This window comes from Chenopodium album, chromosome 11 (genome assembly GCF_948465745.1).
Source record: "Chenopodium album chromosome 11, dcCheAlbu1.1, whole genome shotgun sequence".
NCBI lineage: Eukaryota > Viridiplantae > Streptophyta > Magnoliopsida > Caryophyllales > Amaranthaceae > Chenopodium > Chenopodium album.
The window spans coordinates 47,637,634-47,656,052 of record NC_137844.1 but is presented as its reverse complement, the minus strand read 5'-3'; the positions used below and the strand labels follow the sequence as shown (position 1 = coordinate 47,656,052).

The window sequence follows — 18,419 nt, the reverse complement described above, 5'->3', positions numbered from 1 at the left end:
ATTTAGGCGACGCGCTCGAATGCATGATGTGCATGGTGCACCTGAAAAGGTTTATGGGTTTATTTTATTGCACTTTTGTATTTCAAAAATTGAATCTAATGTGATTGTGATTTACCATACTTAGTAATTGACACGAGAATGTGATTTAACAAAGAAAGGTGAATAAGTTATATAAGTCATATTATATACTCCGTATCCTATTTGAATTTCAACTTTTTATAAAAATCTAATCTTTCGTGTTTTTCTTAATATCTTCAAGTCTTCAACATTAAAAAATCAAAAACTTTTATTTTTTAAAATTTAATTTAATTTGAATTATTACTTAATAATACACGAAGCTTAAACTATTTTGAATCTCACATGGTTGAACCTCACTTATAAAACTTATACTTTTACTGAGTTAAACTAATTTTTGTTTATATTAACTTTTCACTATGTTAACTTTCTTTTTTTTACTTAATCCATTACTTTTCACTAAACCTAACTCTCACTATTTCTACTTCAAGGATTAAGAAAGTGTGACCATAATGAGATGGAGCATATAATTGTTGTTTCAAATGCAAGAAACAGCAATGAAGAAGAAAAGAGAGAGAGAGAGAGAGAGAGATTTACATGTTTCGCACAACAATGTTTTAACTACGACCATTTTTTTTTTTTTTGACAGTGGGAAAAGAAATACAGATAATAAAGCTTGTCACCCATACTTCCTACACTGGACTGCAAGAGTACTGCATCAGAATCCGATTTGATCATTAGGTTTTTAACCTCCTCCAGGACTTCTCGTAAAGCCTTCAGAATTGCCATCCCTTCTGCTTGATTAGAGGTTAGAGCAAAAATCCTAGATGCTCCTTGTAGCTATGTGAATTAGCCATGTTCTGTCGCCCAAGCTGCTGCTACTCTCCACGTCTTCTTCCCGCTTTTTTCCTTTTCCTTCCAAGCTGCATCTACACATATTAATAGAGAAGGTTTCTCAGATATTTTCCCCGTGTTCCAAATCGAAATTTTTTATTGTTGTTGTTGACTTTGTACTCCTATTTCTCCCTGTGGAGTACAGCTATTAACAGCCGCTTCCCATCTTGAGACGAGTGACTGTGCTAATTCTAGGATGGTGCTAGGATTAACATCCACGCCCTTGAAAATGCTATCGTTTCTATGGATCCAGATTGCCCACAGAGTGGCTACAAACTATGCTATGGGAAAGTGTTGATCGTCCTTCTTCTTCCTTAGATAGGTAATCCAATCAATTACCCAGTCCCTACAAGGTAGAAAATGATTATTAAAAGAATTAATTCCAAGAGGGGATGCTACCCATACCCTCCTCAAAATTTCACAAAATCTGAATAGATGATTCATGTATTCTTGTTCCGATTTACAGAGGAGACACTGGCTGGGAGAATGAATGTCTTTTTTCTCGAGGTTTTCTCTGGTTGGGATAATATTATGAGCTATTTTCCAAATAAAAACTTTCCACTTTGGTAGCAAGTCACTTTTCTAGAGTTCCTTCCGGAAATTCAACACTCTTGGTGACCACATTTGGAACCTGCTCTTATGTACTTGAAATCAGTAGCCTGTCCTAAAAATGTAAACTCCTTTCTTGTCTCTGATCCAGGTGAAATCATCGTTCTGTTCCTTTGCTGTAATATGAGTTGCCAGAATATTCTTTGTAGTGTCTTCCTCGAACATCTTCCAAGTTAATCCTGCATTCCATTTCCTGTTGTTTGTAATTAGATCTGAAACTTTGAGAATATCTTGAAACTCAGTTGTGTCTTTCTTTGAACTCTTCTCCTGTTTACCCAAATACCTTGATCTATCATAGTGGATAGGTCATTTCCTATCCTTCTTCCAAGTCCTTCCTTATGAGCTTCCACAGCTCTGATCAAGCTTTTGGCTGCCCATGACCCCTTTTGTAGCTTTCTTCCTGATAAACCGAAGGTGATAGGGTCCTGTCCATATTTTGCCTTGAAGACTTTGCTAGCAAGAAGGTTTGGATTGGAGTATAATCTCCAACTCTACTCATAAGAAGACTTTTATTAATCGCTGAGATTTCTTTCAACCTAATGCCACCTTCATATTTATGAGAGTAAAGTACTTCTTTCCGTCTCCAATAAATAGGCTTTACTTCATAGGATGAGCTCCACCAGAACTTGACAATAGTTGAATTTATCTTGTTCACAATCACCTTGGGGCATCAGTAGAGAGAGAGGATGTGGTGAGCAAGCATGACTAGCACTCCATTTATCAAATTTGTCTTACCAGGTTGGGACAGAGTTGAGAACTTCCAAGATGAGATTTTGCTCTTGACCTTATCCACAAGGCTATTAAACTTCGAGCTTGTTCTTCCATCTACATCCATAGGGCATCCTAGATAGGTGTCTAACTCCTTACAGCTCTTGACTTTAAGAAGTTGTCTTAGTAATTTGACAAATCTTGGTGGTGTATTTGGGCTGAACATAATTGAGGATTTGTTTGCATTTACCACCTTTCCCGAGATTAGACATAACTCATCCAAAGTTTTTTTTTATTATTCTACATGAAGATGGAGTAGCTTTAAAACAAAGAAGCGCATCATCTGCGAAGAACAAGTGGTTTTTTTTAGGTGCTCTTCTAGCTAGCTTGATTCCCTGCAACTCTCCTGATTATTGAAGAGGATTTAATCTTCTCGACAGTATTTCCATCACAAGAATGAATAAGTAAGATGAGAGCGGATCTCCTTGTCTTAGCCCTGCTTTTGGTAAGAAAATCTCACCTAGTTCTCTATTCACTAGAACAGCATAAGAGATCGTTGAGATACATTGAAAGATCCAGTTTATCCAGCTTGTTGGGAGCTCCATTTTGACTAGGATTCTTCTAACTAATTCCCAACTCACTCTATCATAAGCTTTGCTAAGATCAATCTTCAAAATACCCTCAAATCTTCCACTTTTTTTTTTTTTACCCTTGACCCTTGTGAGAATCTCATGACCTACGTAGCAATTATCCACCATAAGCCTCCCCTGAACAAAAGCATTTTGGAAATCACCAATCAACTCTGGGAGGATGGATTTTAGTCTATTCACCATGCATTTAGAAATTACTTTATATTAGTGAATTGCATAGGCTTATCAGCCTAAATTCATCCACCCTCTTTGGTTGCTTTGTTTTCGGAATGAGAGTAATGTATGTCATATTTGTTTTCTTTAGCATTCTCCCAGATTTGAAGAAGTGCTGGAATCCATTTATTACATCACTCTTGATGGAATGCCAATTCTCTTGGAAGAACAAAGGGGGAATTCTATCTACGCCGGGAGACTTTAACAGGTGTGGGGCGAACACCGCTTTCTTAATTTCATCTTTTGAGAAGGGCCGATTCAATAAAAGTGTGTGGGCCTCTGAAAGTCTTGGCAGGCCCGCTAACCATTCTTCCATCATGAGTGTAGTTTCTTGGGACTGGGCTTGTAAATTTGGCCCACCTTAACAGATTACTAAAGAAAGATTGGAATTGGGCTCTAATCTCTTGGTTGTCCGTGATCCATGACCCATTATCATCTTGTAAAGCCCTTATATCAGCTTTCAAATTTCTTTCTTTAACACTCTTGTAGAAAAAGGCCGTAGATTTATCTCCAAAAGCATCCCACCTCGACTTAGCTCTTTGTCTCCAATACCACCACCTTAAAGCTGTTTTCGCTTCCAAAATTTTCCTTTTTTCAATTTCTATCCCCACGTCTGCATTATCAAGCAAAAAATCACAGGCTTGGTATTCCTCTAGTGATTGTTTTAGATCTTGCCAATCAACATCGAATTGTAACCTATTTTTACTTAAAACACCAATGTCTCACCTCTTTGAGACAATTCTTTAATTTCTTTTGGACTCTAAAGGGGTGGTGGAAGTAAACCTGTTTACGGTTTCATAATCAAGTTTGGCTGCTCTTCACCCTTAATGGGGATCCGCCCTCCTAGAGCAACCAAGTTCCTCGGCCTGTATAAAGGTAGCTACAAAGGCTTCCCATTCTGACTTTCCAATTAGTTTCACTTCTATAGCAAAGCTGCTCTCAAGCTTTTATCTTGTAGAAATCATATTACAAAATCAAGCGATATTTATGACCTGGGAAATTTATGTGATTTGTGATTCTGAAACAACTTATGGTATTATCTATAAGTCTATAACTACAAGGTAAAAACTGGCTTGAGAACTAAGACAACCAAATGATCGAATTACGAGCATCTTTTCTTCATTTTAGGTTGTTTCAATAGAGGTCTTTTTGTTTTTTTTTGACAACAATAGAGGTCTTTTTGAAAGCTACGCACAATTTAAAAAATTGTTAGTAAATTGCATTGACCATAAATCAGCGTTTGTGGACAAATAATACAAAAGGTAGTGGATAAAATCATCAACAAATGAATCTAAAAGGACAAGTCACATTGCAACTAGACGATCATACACTCTCCCGTACAATTATATTACAACAGCATGACGCTTGTACCCTCCCGACCAACCCCGCACCCAGCCTCACTGTGCCCAAAAAAATTTCTCTACAAGTCCTAGAGTTGGTTTTACACAAATCAAACAAGAAAAAATACGTACAATGAGAATAACGAGTAAATATAGTTGGCCATAATGCAGCATCACTCTCAACTTGCTCAAACCACAACCAGATTCAGAGTCTTGTGACACCGTACGCCAAAGCACTCCTGAACAAGAACAAACTAAGTTCTTTGCAACTTCAAGACCTTCAAGTGGCTGATATTAAATCGATATACATTATCAAGAGGAGATCTGTATCCTGCCAGAAGTTTTCTTTCTCCGCCAACCCTAAAGCACATACAACAAGAAGTCAGCTTAAGAACCCTAAGAAGAACTTATTTCAAAATTTTAAATAAAATTAAATAATATATCTAGAATTTTCCTAAAAGCACGGGGAATAAAGAAAATTTCATGAGCTTACAAAGGCCGCATAGTAGAGGAATGTCAATACAGCTAATGCAACAAAAGCAATCTGAAACACATTATACCTGTAGATAACAGACAAGGTCAGCATTTACAAACCATAAACAGAACATTACGGAGTATTAAACAAGGATTGAGTAAACGAACTTGTATAAATATTTGATGCCACGAAGAGATTGCAGCGTGTGGCCAAATATTTCACCAGCAGCAGTTGCTTGGGCATAATATGCAAATGCAGTGGCGCAGAATTGGATCACACTGAAACCAAAGAAAAGAGACCATGATCACAAGTTGAATCAAAGATAATAGCATTCAAATGATTAACAATGACAGAAGCTCAACTAGAAGTAAAAACGAGTAGAAAGAGGCAGGAAGGTAGAAAAAAGAGAAACAAAGATAAAGGATTGAAAAGAGACTGGAGGATGAGTACATAGAATATGCAATATTCATAGAATTTTCTTCCCCATCCTACCAACATAAAGAGTAAACAAATGTCAACCAATGCCCCAATAGGCCTATGCAGAGGTATGGGAACCAAGCCTGCTAGTGGTCTTAGTTGGGGGAGAAAACGGATGAAAAGCAGCACACTTTGAGAGATAAAGTACAGTTAAATCAGAGCAGCAAACACATTCTTGGCACATATCTGAAAACAGTGATTTACAACACCTCTATGCAATAAAATCAGAATCCAGATTCCAGGCATGTTTTCTTCAACTTCTTCAAATAGTATTCAGTAAACTTAATTTCAGTTCAGTAAAAAAAAGTTCGGTTTAAAAAAAATAAAAAAATAAAAAAGTTTAATTAGTAAAAAATCAGTAACTTTAAAGAACAAATATACAAATAATAGAGAATCATTAGAAAACAAAAATTAATTTTAGTTTAGCAACAATAAGGTTAAGAGAATATGGGCTGATCTCATCTAATCCAATATTTTCATTACAGCACCATGGTGCCAAAACTGACATTGAAATGACATCAAGTATATCAAAGCCAAGATTCAAACCTGATAGAGCAAAGAAGAATCAAACCAACATTGAACAAAAAGGAATTCATGAGAGTCGCTCCCCACCTGTAACCAAGTCAATCATGTAAATTACAATAAAATTCCAAAACTCAGTGAATATAACAAGTGCATTAGAGTTCATTATTACTTCATAGGATGGATGGTGATGAAAACTAATTTAAGACCAAGCATAGTTGCTCCAGCAACAACTGCCACAAGAAGATAGAAGCAGAAGAAGGCAAATGCCACTGTACCAAGCAGCCCTGGAAAGCAACAAAATAAGAGTTTTAGATAACAATCAAAAAAACAAAAAGTAATAAAAACAGTCCTTTCAAAAAAAAAAAAAAAAAAAGTTATAAAAAAGTGGTGTCACAAAGAAACTCACCCCAAACATCATCCAACTTGATGAAGATATAATTCAAGAAAGGAGATAGAGGAGGCCTAATTATCAGATATATTAAAATATGTGCAATCCAAGCCACTGAAACAATCAACCTGAAACAAAAAGCAGAAAAAATTAACGAACTTGACCATGTCAATCACATGACAGACAATATGTTATGTAAATGTATCCAATTTGACAAATGAATACAGATCCTATAATAATAAATAACCAACAATTTGATGCAGAAAGAAACTTCCTTGATAATTCCAAAGAAGCAAAGAGGAAGTAACCTAATACGTATCATATATAATACTTACTACATTTATTTCCTAACAGGTAACAGCACTTAGACTTATGCAATAATCAAATACTCTACTTTGACTAGCTTTGATGATTTATGGTTAAAAAAACATAATCATGTGGGATCTTGTTAGATTCTTCTCGGTTTATACTATAGTATATCTAATTTTTATAATTTTTTAATTATTAGTTATTATATATCTATACTATATATTAAAAGGCATTCCTTTGAAAGGAACGGTGCCACGTGGCACTCATCAACATATATGACACGTCATTATTCAAAGTACATGTGACACGTAAGCTTGCAACTTTATTTAACAAAATAAATAAATTATGGTTTGATTTAGATTCGAACCCACAACCTGCAACAAATAAAGGTTATACACTTACCATCTTAACCAACTTTTATTAGTGTTATAAATTCTAGATAATTAACGTTATATATTCCTTTCAAATTAGAGGTTATTTAATTTATTTATTGTTCACAAGATTAAAAAATAAATACATATGACGTTATTAAAACAGTAACATCCAAGGCAATGCCCGGATCACACACTAGCTATACAAACAGTTGAACATAATTATCAAATTAAAGAGGTACAAAGTACAAACTAGCAACCCGATCGCCCGGGACACACACTAGTTTGTGATTAAAATAACGCATTGGCAATCATGATATGAGAAATGTTGCCAAAAAGAAAAAGAAAAAAAGAAAAAAAAAAAAAAAAAAAAAAAAAAAAAAAAAGAATAAAAGACAAAGGAAGTATATCCAACTCGTAATAGCTCTCCACTTGCATTCCACCATACTTAGAAAGCTAGGATAGAAAAGATAGCAATCCGAAGTTTGATTTCAGTGGGATTAAGTTGGCAAAATTACAGTCTAACCATAATCCATTCATATACATGTTGACTATGTTACTCGGATTCTTCAATTCACCTCAAGTACCCGTGAAAGACCCTCAGACACTAGGCGTGGGTACGACACTTAGACACTTCACTTTAGTTCAAAATCATGGAAAATTTTCATAAAATAGCTGAGTAAGGCACTTGGACACATACCCATGTCAAACATGAAACATGGGTACCCGAGTCCAAGCTAGGAAGCTCGGACTCGGGTACAGGTATCAGACTCGGGTATGGGTCCAATTGTCAGACTTGGAATATTATAAAATTAAGGATCCGCGGACACGTTTTAAAAGAGTCCATATTTTGAATTTGGACTCGGGGACACAGCAATTAACAAAATTACAGAGTTTAAGGTAAGTAAAAATAGGTCAAAGTAGAAGTAAAGAGTAGTATGTTTTGTTCAGCTTTTAAAAAAAATAAAAGAAGTAACAAAAAAGAAAAGAAAGAAACAATAAATAAATAAATCATGTGAGTCTCCCACCTACCCCCACACTGTACCGAGCATTTCACTACTTCAATTTTCAAGACACCCTACCCCACCCCCATTTAAAAAAAAAATAATCAAAAGAAAACAGAAATTGCAGTTGAATGGTCGAAGACTCAAAGAACCAGTTTCCCGTCGCCAGCAAAGAAATCCGGCAACTTCTTGGTGTCGGACTGCTCATTTTTCACTTTTGAGCAAAAACCCTAAGAGTTAGGCTCTTCTTTTGGTGAATCCGCCCTTCTATTTTAGATCTAGGGTTCATGATTGACGGGTCCACATTTTCACCCAAGGGTCCGACCAGGATTCCGTGTCCGCACCCAGGTACGGCTGGGTGGTTGGTCGAGTCCGAGCTTCGCAGAGTCCAAGTAACATAGCATGTTGATGTATTAGTCAGAATTTGTTAGAAAACAAACGCCATTGGGGTTGCGGTTTACCATATTACTCTTCCATCAGTTTATGGTCTTATTCATCCTTAGCTAACCCTCTTCTAAAGACATAAAATGTGCCGACAATGTCTCCTTTACAGGTGCTAAAAACAAATGAATGCAAGAAAAAAAAAAAAAAAAGGAATATTATTGGTTTCAATAACCTTACTGCTGGAAAACCCCAAAGAAGCGATTCCCAAATCCAAACTAATACAACATATAGCAACCACTCAGGTGGAAAAATATATACAACTTCCCCTCACTCCCCCTGCTCTTATAAAGCTACTTTACTATAACCAATTCCCCTTTCCTACAAAATAACAAACACAATAACCCGATAGGGAACAACCTATAACTTAAAAAATTAGGAGAGAGCAATGAGAGCACCATTGGCAGACTTAAAAGGCCAATATGAATCCAACCTTATGAAAAACCAGCAAGTATATGACAAAAGGACGAATACTTTCCAGTAAGACAAAGAGTCAACAAATGAAGAGGAAGGAACATCAGTCTGCCTCATTTCAACATCAATGCACAACTAACAGGATAGGCAGAACTGTGATATAAGCATACATGAAGACATTTATCAGTGATATCAAAGGGTATTGTTCTTATTTTGGCTTATTGCAGTAGTACTGATTATTGGTTTATTACTTACCTTAACACCTCCATGAGAAACCACATACCTAACTCTGAATAGAAATTTTACAAAGAAAATGCTATCTTACTAGGCATTTAGTCTGTTTACTAAAAGAGAATGCTTTAGTGAACTAAAATTTATATGAATAACCTAATCAAATTCTTCATCAGAGCCGGAGTTAAGAGGAAACAGGATTTTCAGTAATCAAATAGAGGCTCCTTAACTTCATTTATCTGAACCAGATGTAAGCTAACCACCACAAGCAAACCCCCGCATCACCCCAAAAAAGAGTAAAGCAGCCATGAGAGAGAACAGCGTCCAACAACACCAGAGTAAATCTAACTCAAGATGCAGTATTTAATTTCAATAAAATCCACTCACCCTAAGATTCCCAATATAAGCTTCGCCAAGTATCCCAGTACAGTAAAAGCCCAAGCAGTCTCGGCCTGAATGAACCATAAGGATGTACTAGTAAGACACATAGTAAAGAAAAAGAAAACAATCATCAACAATTTGGACACTAACAATTCAAAGTAACAAACCCCACCTTGTCCCCTTGAGGATACATTTCTTCCAAAGTATTCATATCCTCTTCCAGTAATAGCAACTCCTACAAAGCAAAACAATTTAATTAGAGTTTACAATTAACAAAAACCAAAACACTTTTAACATTAGAACTACATACAACAACATAAACCTCTTGGTGTGATCATGACTTCTTTCATTCCAAAAAGAGAGGGGTGGACAGCACTTTCTTTTAAAAATCACTTTACCCTTAACCCATTAATGAAAGCAGCCACCTTTGCCTCATTTCCAATCCAATGTTGAGACATGTAATTATCAAAATGCAATTACGCACCAGTGCACTCACATCTAGAATGTTTGGACATAAAGACAAATTTAAAGGAGCAATTTCAAAACTATATGAAATGAGGTGTATTTGAAAGTTTTATATACTACTTGTACAATTCTACACGACTTGGCCAAGATACGAGAAACTTAAGCTATTTCCCCAGTTCCATCATGCCTTAAAAACGACTAAGTTCCCTCACTCCCCAAAAGCAATTGCTAAATACCAACATCAAGTAGATATGACGTGGAGCGTAATTTGGAAAAAAGCATGAAATCATGAAGAAAGATTACTGAAGTTAATCCAAAACAACAGCTACCTTACCTTCTCAACTGCTTTCACATTTTTACGCCATTTCCTTCCCTTGCTGCCACTTCTTTCCTCCTGATGAAGAGCATCGGCAGTTTTCTTCAATTCTCTTGCCTTTTTACCAAGCTCAGTAGCTTCCTAATAGACATCAGCAGGACATGAGAAGCACACAAAGATGCAATGGCACATATAGAAACAATTTGCAATAGAGTCATAAAATTCTCAACATGTTTTCAAAATTAGGTGACCAAAGAGAATACCTTAATATACTGTGAGCGAGTTATAACAGCTTTCGGACGCCTGAAGAATGCAAATATGAGCCCCAAAGGTAGACAAGCAATACCAGCACCACCAAATATCTAATTAAGAAAACAATGTTCAGTCAAAGTCATTCAGACTTAATTTTAAAATCATAAGTAAAACATCAATGTAAGTAAGTGACGCCTCAAGAACACAGTAGGACAGAATAGTAAGATAAAATCAAAGTATTTCAGCAATATACCATCCCTAAGAAATTTCAAAGAAAGGAATTCCCTAAAAAACTGAAGACAGTCAGACATAAGTCGTTCACTATTAGTGGTCTTAGGGAATAACAAGAGTGAGGAACTATCAAGAACACTAATATATAATGGCATTTGAAAAAGGAAGAACATACCGTGAAAAGAACAGATCCTGCAACAGTTGCAAGAGCAACAACGTATTCTGGGAAGGTTGTACGCATAGTCCATGTAGTCTCTGATGAAGGGCTAGCAGAATATGCAGAGCACTGAATAAAAAACAAGTAAACATAAAGGAAAGTAATTAGAAACATATTGGAATAACCAGATTGCTCCCTCAATGTCAAAACAGATAGTGTCCACGCATTTGACCATACGTTATTTTTACTTAATTTTTTACAGATTTTTTATTTATTTTTTTTGGGGGGGGGGGGGGGGGGGGGGTTGGTTTGTGGTTATAGAATTACCAGTACATAAAAGCTCAAGAGATACTTGACAAAGTTATGTTCCTAACCTGCCGCGAATTACCAATACATGGGGAGGAACTAGAAACAATTCCATTCCATGAGCCGGGAAATGTAGTTGCACTAGAAGAAAGATGTCGAACAGTAAAGTCCACCTTACCAACAACACCTGAGACATTAAGACCGAAGTCAGATGCCGATAATGGATAAACTAAAAAAAAAAAACCTTTCCACAAACATAGATTGAAATAACATATTCATACTAGTCTAAATGATAATGACATCGTGATAGGAGGTTTGTTCTTCCGTTCTAATTTGAAAGTACAATAAGGAATTTAGGATTAAATTTTACAAATCAATTGAGCAACATAGATTTTAAATTGACATAATGATTGAGTTTCATAATATTTAGGTTCTAAAAATAAATCAACGAACCAAAGAGACCAACTATACACAGCTTTTTTCTTTATTGTTCAACAAATAAGATATTTACAGGGCAAACTTACAAGTTACAACAATTAAAATTCACAAGAGCCCTCCAAAACTTCAGCCCAAAAGGGCGCATAAAATAAATTCTCAAGAAGTTCAAAGATTCTCTTGCATCAACACAATCAATCAATCAATCAATCAAAGCCTTAATCCCAAAAGTGGGGTCGGCTAACATGAACCAAATTTGATTATTCCGTGTAGTCATCAACATAAATCTTTCTCCTCCATCCCTTACGATCCAAAACTTCATCCTCACGTAAATCCATGCACTTCATATCCTTCCTCACTCCTTCCAACCAAGTCATCTTTGGTCTCCCTCTTCCTCGTTTAATCCCTCCATGGTCCCACTCTTCCACTCTTCGCACCGGTGCACCCTCGGGTCTCCGTCTTACATGTCCAAACCAACGCAGACGATTTTCCCTTAATTTATCTACAATGCCCGCCACACCTACTTTCTTGCGAATAACCTCATTTCTGATTTTATCTCTTAAAGTGTTTCCACACATCCACCTTAACATGCGCATTTCCGTAACCTCCATCTTTTTAATATGCTCTTTCTTAGAAGCCCAACATTCTGTACCATAGAGCAACACTGGTCTTATGGCAGTCCTGTAGAATTTTCCCTTCAACTTTAAGGGAATGCTGCGGTCGCATAGCACTCCCGTGGCCGCTCTCCATTTAAGCCACCCTGACTTAATCCTGTGGGTCACGTCTTGATAAATGTCACCATTCTTCTGGATGATCGACCCTAGGTACTTAAAACATTCACTCATGGTCAAATCCTTTCCATCCAAACTCACCACTTCATTGCTTGTCCCCCTCTGAGTGCCAAAACGACATACCAAATATTCAGTCTTACTCCGACTTAGCTTAAACCCTCTAGATTCCAACCTTTGCCTCCATTGCTCCAACTTGACATTAACCCCATCCTTAGTCTCATCCACCAAAACGATATCATCTGCGAACAGCATACACCATGGAACCTCATCTTGAATTGGTCTAGTTAATTCGTCTAGAACCGTTGCAAAAAGAAAAGGGCTTAATGCAGACCCTTGATGCAATCCGATTGTAATAGGGAAATCTTTTGTCAACCCTCCGCATGTCCTCACATTTGTTGACACATCCCGATACATATCCTTAACTAGGTCTACATACCTTCGTGGGATACCTTTCTTCAACATTGCCCACCAAAGTATCTCTCTTGGCACCTTGTCATATGCCTTCTCTAAATCAATAAAGACCATATGAAGATCTTTCTTCTTTACCCTATAAAACTCCATCATTTGTCTTATCAAATGGATTGCCTCCATAGTAGATCTCCCAGGCATAAAACCAAATTGGTTATCTGAAATGCTTGTGCATGCCCTCAACCTTTGTTCAATCACCCTTTCCCACAACTTCATAGTATGGCTCATAAGCTTAATTCCTCGATAGTTAGAACAATCTTGAGCGTCTCCTTTGTTTTTATAAACCGGGACCAAGGTGCTCTTCCTCCAATCTTGTGGGATCCTTGTAGCCGTCCATATCTTGTTGAAAAGGTTTGTTAACCAATCAATACCAATCTTACCCAAACACCTCCACACCTCTATCGGTACCCCATCAGGGCCAACCGCCTTCTTAGGTTTCATCTTCCTCAGTGCAATCTCCACCTCTACTCTCCTAATCCTTCGCACATACTCCATGTTGATTTCTTCATCACTCATAGAGGTATCTCCTATCACAACTCCATTACTTCCATTAAATAATTCATCGAAGTACCCCTTCCACCTGTCCTTGATGCCCTCCTCTTGCACTAGGACCATTTGGTTCTTATCTTTGACACACTTCACCATGCCAATATCCTTCCTTGCCTCTTGTCTTCTCTTTGCCATCTTATAAATGATCCTTTCTCCCTCCTTGGAATCAAGCTTTTCATAAACCTCCTGATATGCCTTTTCTTTTGCTTGGCGAACAGCTGCCTTTGCCTTACTCTTAGCCTCCTTATACGCTGCAAAGGTTTCATCACTCCTACATTTTCCTAAGGCTTGATAGCATTCCCTTTTTTGCTTAATTACTGCTTTCACCTCTTCATTCCACCACGAAGTATCTCTCTGTACCGAAGTTCTTCCCCTTACTTCCCCTAAGACCTCTTTGGCCACTCTTAGGAAACAGTTCTTCATTCGTAACCAGGTCATGTCCGGATCCACCTCTCCATCCCAATCCGCTTCTTCAATTACCTTTTCTGTAAAAACCTTAGCTTTTGCATCCCTTAGGGTCCACCATCTTATCCTTGGTTCTTCTTGTCTAACTTTTTTCTTCGCCTTCTCTTTCAGACGAATAGTCATTACCAATAGCCGGTGTTGGGTGACCACACTCTCCCCTGGGATAACCTTACAGTTTATGCAACTTTGTCTATCTATGCTCCTTGTGAGCAGGAAGTCTATTTGAGTTGCATTTGCTCCATTCCGAAAAGTTATCAAGTGTGAATCCCTCTTCTTAAACCAAGTATTAGCCAAAATTAAATCATATGATTGGGCAAAATCCATAATAGCTTCACCACCGGCGTCCCTCTGCCCATACCCAAAGCCTCCATGGACACTCTCATAGCCATCTCGGCTCGCCCCAACGTGCCCATTTAGATCCCCTCCAATATATAACTTCTCTGAGTGGTGGACACCCTGCACCACCTCGTCTAGGTCCTCCCAAAATTGTCGTTTCTCTTCTGCATCTAAACCCACTTGGGGAGCATAAGCACTGATAACATTCACAATCTCCTTGCCACATAGCAACTTCAGCCTTATCAACCTATCGTTCTTCCGATAGACCTCGATCACCTCTTTTGCCAACCTCTCATCGAGAACCACACCAACTCCGTTCCTAGCTCCACCATTCCTTGTTCTGTGGCTCGTTTCTTGCCCAACATACCATACCTTATACCCCAAAACCAAGCCTCGAGCTCCTTCTCCTGTCCATCTTGTCTCTTGGAGGCACATGATGTTCACGCGTCGTCTTTTCATTACTTCTACCAATTCTGCTGATTTTCCCGTAAGAGACCCCACATTCCAAGAACCAATCCGCAAACTAAATTCTTTTCTCCCACGCTCCCTCCTGATCCCAACTCCAAGTCCTTGATTATTTGACACCACAATTGGGCAATATGGCGCGTCGCTTCTGGGCGACGACCTAGCAACCCTTACATACTTATCACTGCACCCGGGTCTGGGAAGTGCAGCGCGTCGCTCAGTAGGGAACGCCCCAATGGCACGCCCTTGCTCATTTGACACCACACTCGGGCAATGTGGCGCGTCGCTTCTGGGCGACGACCTAGCAACCCTTGCATACTTATCACTACACCCGGGTCTAGGAAGTGCAGCGCGTCGCTGAGTAGGGAACGCCCCCACGAAAATATCTGTTTGGCTCATGTCATGGGATGTGACGAAGTTTTATACTGGCTGTCACTGGCCTACCGTAACCCTCCTCCTTTATCCAGGCTTGGGACTGGCAGCGGGAAACCCACTGGCGGAGTTTCTTGCATCAACACCTCAGTGAAAAAAAATACCCATATAGAAAAGTCTACTCAGCCCGCAGTTGATTTGGAATAGTTATGGAGTCAAATATGAGGTGGCAACGGTAGAACTTTAACCCAACCCACCACTTGTCAAAGGTGTTTCCTTTGATGAGTTATAAGACTATTACTCCTTTGCATAGAAGAAAGAACTAATAATTAAAACTCTCTAATATAAACCCAAAGGCCCCACACCTAACCCATCACTATTCCCAAAATATCACCTACCCACATCTACACCCTCAGTTGTCCATTATTTGTGTGGTTTGCTTGGTCAATAATAGCTCACATCCATTTTGAAGAAGCAAAACCCTTTTATTGGTCCTTTTTAATACTAACATAAAACATAGTACCCAACTAAATACCAATATATACTTTTATTTGTATCAATCGGAATTCAAGGCTCACCAATATACTTCCTCCGTTCTTTTTAAGTTGACATATTTTGACTTTTGGCATTATTTACAAACTTTAATTTGACTAGATTGTGTGATTATAGTTATGATAAATATAGTCATATGGAATCTTGTTTGAATCATTCAATATACAATTTATTAATATCTACTTTTGATAAATTTTACTTTTTAATAATCCTACTTTTTATAAATTATTACTTTTCAATAATTAGAGATAATAATTGATAAACATGATTAAAAAAAACGTTTCAATTAAAAAGAAATAGGTTTTCTTGGTACCTAATGGGTACAAACAACAAGCAAATTAGTACAAATAAGGGACCAAGCCATTATGGGTTGTTTACCTAAGACCATTCCCACCAACACAACCCAAAACTAACATCAACTATCTCCCATCTATCCAAATCTCTTTTTTTAACTTGTAGGCCTATGGCTCATGCATAGAGCAACTTAAACTTTATGCAAAGTCTATAAGGCTCCAAGTAGGGACCACACAAAGGCCGGTAGGGGATCTCACCCTTGTACTAGCAAAAAGGCTACATACACAGCCTATGGACATTAATGTAAATCTAATTTTTCCAGCATCTCTCCTGCCTTTGAGATCTTATTCACAGTTAAAAGTGTCATAGACATTTTTCACCACAGATCAAATCCACAAATGAGGAAGAATAGGAAAGAACTGCACCCATTGCTCCTCATATAGTCACACGTGGCAGAACCACCCAACAAAAAGTTAGATCAGTGACCAAAAACAGAGAACTTGACCACAATAGTCTTTGACCTGGCATCTACATTGATAGATATAAAAGGGGAGTTGGGAAAAAAAAAATATTGCAGTCATGCAGGGAACAAGGATGGAAACAACCAGATTCAATGACAAATTACAGAAATGATCAGAAATGCTTAAACATTTATGAGCCAACAAACAATGCTCCATGTCCACAAAATCCCTCTCCCTTTTCTATTGATATTAACCCTTTTACTTTACAAGTAATATGTTTTGATGAGTAGAGGTCTAAAAGGATCAAGTTGACGAGCAGTGTTAAGTCAATAAAGGGTAAGAATTCCCATTAAGGAGAAACATCCTAAATGATAAGGGAAACGGGATGTTGTTTCTAGACCAAGTGGCTGGTTCAGTGGTTCCCAACCAAGATACCCCAAAGTCCTGTAGTTTAGATGATAATTTTCAGTTCTCAGTTCCTAAGAAAATAATAATCTAAGTGGCTTCCAATTCCTGACCATAAAATAGCCACTACAATGGCCAATGTGAGATGGGAAGAATCTAATATATTTTATCAGATCAATGTTTCTTTTATCGGTGCTCAATTCAGTTGACCACAGTCTATTAGATCCACGGGGCCATATTGGAGGTGCTATTTCTTGTTGATAAGGGACAAAAGACAGAGACTTAGTTGGACATACACAACCTCACTTCTACATAACATGGAGACTCATTTTCCATGCTTTAAATGAGGAAAATCAACAAGGGTATAATATTTAACTAGTAAAGTAACTATGGAGAGAAAGGGGTGATAGGTTATCCTACTTCCTCCAAAATTCAATGTTACTCGGACATGCCAAGAGTGCCGGACAAGGATACAGCGTCCAAATCCAACACACACATATTATAGGATCACATCCAAATCTAAGACATTCATCGCAAGATAAATTCAGGGTCACAATAGTTCCTCCACACATCAAGCACCCCTGATTTATCCTCAAATATCAATTCCTAACACCCCCAATTCATTTCCCTCATTCCAAGCACGGCATAAAAGCAACTCCTCTCACATCACATTAAAAATGTACATTTGCAAACAGGCAACAATATAGTCAATACTTAAGATCAAATTCAAGTAATGGCTCACCATATAGAATTCCTAATGTAAGACCGCACACAACAGCAGTAACACCCACCCAGATCGCCGCGCTTTTAACCCGCTTTCCAACACTCCTGCAACCACAACAACAAAAACCCCAAATCACACCCATCAACATCATCAAACAAAATTCAAATTCAAAATCAAAAACTCAATAAATCAGCAGAGCAATGTACCATACTTGTCCTGGTCTCCCTCATAGTAAAACATAGCAAAGGGAATCACAAAGAAAACAAGAATAGCGTCGATAATATAAATAGCAAGCCAAAGCTGCTTCATCGGCAACGTCAAATGACAAGCGCCATTATAGAGAGCATGACGACAAGCATGCCGATTAGCGACGTCAGCAGGAAGCATAAGAATGGAGATAACAGCAACAGAAAGCCCCAAAACGACGACGAATTTAGGGAAGTAAGCTTGATTAACATCATCAGGATGCTGGTAATTGATCAAAAGGTAGACATTGAAGACGAAGACTAACACAGTTACAATAATGGCGACGAGAAGCAATGCTAGATTGAAATCCCCCATTGCTAAATTTGGGGATGAATTTTTTTCTAGGGTTTGAGTTTTAGATCTGATTTTGAGGAGAGAGAAAGAGATGAAGGTGTTTTTTTGAGTTAATGATTGTTTTGAAAGAGGTAGTGGGTGGTGTGGAATTTGGATGTTTTGACGATTTTACCCTTGGAAAATGGGTTTAATTACGGGTTTGGTATTGAGTTTGGGAAATATGAGAAGGGTAGTATGGGAATAAGGGGAAATTGTGTTCGATTTCTTCTGGTTTGAAAAACTAATTCTGAAACAGCCTGTCTGAAACCGTAAAGCATATTTGCTTAATCATTTTCCTTGACTCACTCGTTGTATTTTTGTTTTTTGTTAATTTATTTGTGTTATTTTATT

The 18,419-nt window shown here is 37.7% G+C and overlaps 1 protein-coding gene across 1 annotated transcript; it reads right to left on the bottom strand.

Moving 5' to 3' along the window:
- Positions 1 to 4,357: 4,357 nt before the first annotated feature.
- On the bottom strand, positions 4,358 to 18,157 carry LOC145569001 (LIMR family protein At3g08930-like). Its single transcript, XM_081628376.1, has 14 exons — positions 17,701 to 18,157; positions 17,508 to 17,593; positions 11,241 to 11,359; positions 10,885 to 10,995; positions 10,490 to 10,588; positions 10,245 to 10,367; positions 9,618 to 9,680; positions 9,452 to 9,516; positions 6,313 to 6,422; positions 6,076 to 6,190; positions 5,928 to 5,993; positions 5,072 to 5,182; positions 4,923 to 4,989; positions 4,358 to 4,789 (listed from the first exon to the last, which is right to left on the bottom strand). Exons 1-14 carry the CDS (start codon positions 18,048 to 18,050, stop codon positions 4,742 to 4,744), a joined length of 1,533 nt encoding a protein of 510 aa, XP_081484502.1. The 5' UTR covers positions 18,051 to 18,157; the 3' UTR covers positions 4,358 to 4,741.
- Positions 18,158 to 18,419: the final 262 nt, after the last annotated feature.